Consider the following 3,822-nt stretch of genomic DNA (forward strand, 5'->3'; position numbering starts at 1 on the left):
ACCAAAAGCTCATATTTACTTCAAAAGACACAAAAATGCCCAAGAAACACCACAAAGTAGATCTAACATAAATGATCATCAAGGTGTGAGCTTTTTACCTCAAAAGGCTTGCAAATGAGAAGGTAATCATGGATCTACAAGCTCAAGCCACTCCACCAAGTGTTCCTCTCCTTCTTCTTCACCACAAAACACCAACAAATCATTCTTAAGCTCAAAAACTCACCAGATGCTCTTAAGGTTTCGATTTCAGGGTAAAGGGAGATGGAGGCTGATCATAAGTGTCCAAAATATGTTATAATAAGGTTTAAATATGGTGCAAACCCTAAAAATTAGGGTTTACCCCTACACTACGTACGCCATGCGTACTCCACGTACGCCCTACGTACGTGGGCGAAACCCGTAATCAATCTATAGGCTAGCATGCTAAGCGTACTCATTGAGTACGCCCCGCGTACTAACCAATGGACTAAAATGTTAAGAAAAATTGCATTAAGGGCTAAAAGAGAAACTTACCAAAACTTGAATGTTACAGATACTTTATGGTCCTAGTAAATGCATCCAATAAATGCTCTCATGTTTTCCTATTATCAACTCGTAATATGGTATTTGCAAAGTTTCATGCTCAAAATTTTAAATCAAGGGCACATTTCCCTGATTATACTATCAAAAGAGCGAGACTTGATAATGCTGGTAAATTTACTTTACAAGCATTTAATGACTTTTATATGTCTGTAGGAATTATTGTTGAGCATCCAGTTGCTCATGTACACACACAAAATGGTTTAGATGAAAAACCGATTAAATGTCTCTAGCTAATAGCTAGACCAATGATAATGAGGACCACACTTCATTTTTTTACTGGACATGCAATCTTACATGCTGGATCATTGATACGCATGAGACCAAGTTCATATCATGTATATATTCCCCTACAATTTGCTTTTTTTCAAGAGCCAAATATATCCCATTTGAGAATTTTTAGGTGTACAATATATGTCCCCATTGCACCACCACAACGGACAAAAATGGGTCATCAAAGAAGGTTGTGAATATATATATATATATATATATATATATATATATATATATATATATATATATATATATATATATATATGTCAGTTATGATTCAATCTCTATTATAAGATATCTTGAACCTTTAACATGTGATGTTTTTACAACACGCCTAGGTGATTGCTAAAGGTAAATTGCCCATCATTAGGGGGGAGAAAAGAAGATTCTAGAAATGGATGTTTCCAGTGGCGGAGCTAGGGTCAAAATAATGGGGTATCCCGAGAAAAAAAAATCTTGTAATATAAAATAAGCAAAAAAATAAAAACCGCAATTTTATTAGATATAAACTTCAACTTCTATAACAAAGTTTCGTTTTAAAGTTCACCTCTTCGCTCTTTCATTTTACGAAAACGATTAATTACATTTTCAGTCTTAACATTCTCTAGTGCTTCTTTTTCTACACTACAAATCAAAGCACCATTCATAAAATCATCACCTATTCTATTACGCAAATCGGTCTTCAAGAACTTCATCGCAGAAAAACACCGTTCAACGGTTGCGGTTGCGACGGGCAAAACCAAAGTTAGTTTTAATAATCTATAAACCAAAGGAAAAGAGAGGTGCTTCCCAGTTTCCACCAACAAACGAGAGAGGTATGCAATTCCCTTCAAGTTGAAAAATCTCTCATCATGGAGCAAATAGTGATAATAGATATCAAGTTGCCCATTAAGTTGCGCCCTTTCTGAATCGTCAAAATCGTTTTTGTATATCTCGCTTAACTTTAACAACTTTGCTTTATCAAAACCAGAAAATGAGTCACAAGGACTCAAAGCCGCCATGTTCTCCATCAACTCCGTGCCAACTTCACTAAATCTTTCCCCAAATTCTTGAATTTGCATATCCAAAATCGTGTTAAAAATCACAACTTCAAAATGATGTTGATTAGTCTTGTTGGTCCTACGCTTTCGTGGGGTAACATAATATTCTGACATGTCCACAATCCTGATACTATGTTTTTCACAAAAAGCACATACCTTCTTCCAAATTTGTGGAAACTCATCTTTTCTAAAACCTAGCAATGCTTTCTTTGTCCCTTTTACTAACGAAGCCGCTTCCAAAATATTTTGATCTTTTTTTTGAAGATGCTTTGACAAAGTATCCGTGAGACATAGAATTTCCAACACCAAGTGTAAAAGAAACACGAAATCAAGTGTTTTGAAATATGACAAAATACCCTTTGCTTGATTACGGTTAGATAAAGTAGACCCCTCCTCTTTGACATATTTAAGGACCGTAACAACTTCTGCAAACAAATTCAACAAACTTACAATTGTTCTAAAATGTGAACCCCATCTAGTATCTCCAGCTCGAACAAGAGAAATCTCTTGATTCAACCCTCTTCCTATTTCAGTTTCACCAATACCAATTTCAGCTGCCATTCTTTCTTTTTGCATCTCTCGTATCATATCTTTTCTCTTACAAGACCCACAAACGACAGTAACCACCAAACCTAGTTGTTCAAAGAATTCTTCAACATCATCATGTTTCTTTGCAACCGCCACAACCACTAATTGAAGTTGGTGTGCAAAACAATGTATATAATGTGCGGAACTATTTTCATTTAAAATCAAAGATTTCAAACCGTTGAATGCACCACTCATATTACTTGCTCCATCATAACCTTGCCCCCTCACCTATATATTTGAAAAAATTAATAAAAAAATATAACACATAAAAATAAAGTTAATATCATATTAAAGGAATAAATATTTTATGATTTCTCACCTGATCGATAGTCAAGTTGTTGTTGGAAAAAACAGTATCGATGGCGGCTTTAAGAGTCAAATAGGATGTATCCAACACGTGAACAACTCCAATAAATCTTTCCTTTACAATCCCAAGTCTATCAACATATCTTAAAACTATAGCCATTTGTTCTTTTTTGGAAACATCACTAGACTCATCAACTAATATGTCGAACACATCTTTACCAATTTCATCACAAATAGACTTCATTATCTCTTTTGAAAAGCAATTGACAATATCTTTTTGAATTGTCGGAGAAGTCAACTTTTCATTTTTTGGAGCATTTTCTAAAGTAACATTAAAAATCTTCTCATTATCTTCTCTAATCAAAGATAAGACTTCAATGAAAAGTCCTTTATTATTAGACTTTTCCGTCTCATCGTGTCCACGAAATGGTAATGCATTTTTCAATAGAAATCTACAACTACAGATTGTAGCACGTAATCGAATTTCATAATTACTTTGATCAAGTTCCGTTTGCTTATGCAAAACTTCACCAATAGATTGGTTTTTTCTCAATAACAAATGACACTTTTCTTCGGCCTTATGGTGAGAACTTTGAATCTCACCCATATGTTTTCGGAATGATTTTTTTACTCCAATTGTCAAAGCCTTCGGTTATAAATGCATCTTTTCCACCTTAACCCCCTACCATGTCTCTAAACAAGTAGCAATAAAAACAATATACCTTCTTTTTTTTAATGTTATACTCTAACCATGGAAATTCCGTAAACCATTCCACAACAAAACGTCTTTGCTTCTCACCAAATAAGGTAAATTCAAAATTATGCCCCTTTGGTTGACAAGGTCCTTTAATCAAATATGCCCTCCTTATTTCATCTCTTTGATTAGGACTATAAGATGTAATCTTTGGCCTCTCCCCTGGGTCCGAAGGAAGATCATTCAAATCAAAAGATTGTGGTACTTTTGGTTTTTGAGTATGCTCATTAGATTGTGGTTCTTGTGGTTTTGGAATATGTTCATTAGATTGTGGTTTTGGTG

The 3,822-nt window shown here is 34.4% G+C and overlaps 1 protein-coding gene across 1 annotated transcript; it reads right to left on the reverse strand.

Moving 5' to 3' along the window:
• Positions 1-1,388: 1,388 nt before the first annotated feature.
• Positions 1,389-3,393, reverse strand: LOC145158595 (uncharacterized). Its single transcript, XM_079077471.1, has 2 exons — positions 2,800-3,393; positions 1,389-2,708 (listed from the first exon to the last, which is right to left on the reverse strand). Exons 1-2 carry the CDS (start codon positions 3,391-3,393, stop codon positions 1,389-1,391), a joined length of 1,914 nt encoding a protein of 637 aa, XP_078933597.1.
• Between the last annotated feature and the right edge of the window lie 429 nt (positions 3,394-3,822).

Source organism: Lactuca virosa, chromosome 2 (assembly GCF_052849685.1).
Source record: "Lactuca virosa cultivar CGN04683 chromosome 2, Lactuca_virosa_CGN04683_v6, whole genome shotgun sequence".
Lineage (NCBI taxonomy): Eukaryota > Viridiplantae > Streptophyta > Magnoliopsida > Asterales > Asteraceae > Lactuca > Lactuca virosa.

Coding starts and splice junctions, on each gene's coding strand:
- LOC145158595 (XM_079077471.1), bottom strand. CDS start 3,393: ATGGGTGAGATTCAAAGTTCTCACCATAAGGCCGAAGAAAAGTGTCAT. Junction 2,709..2,799: donor ACAACTTGACTATCGATCAG/GTGAGAAATCAT, acceptor TCAAATATATAG/GTGAGGGGGCAAGGTTATGA.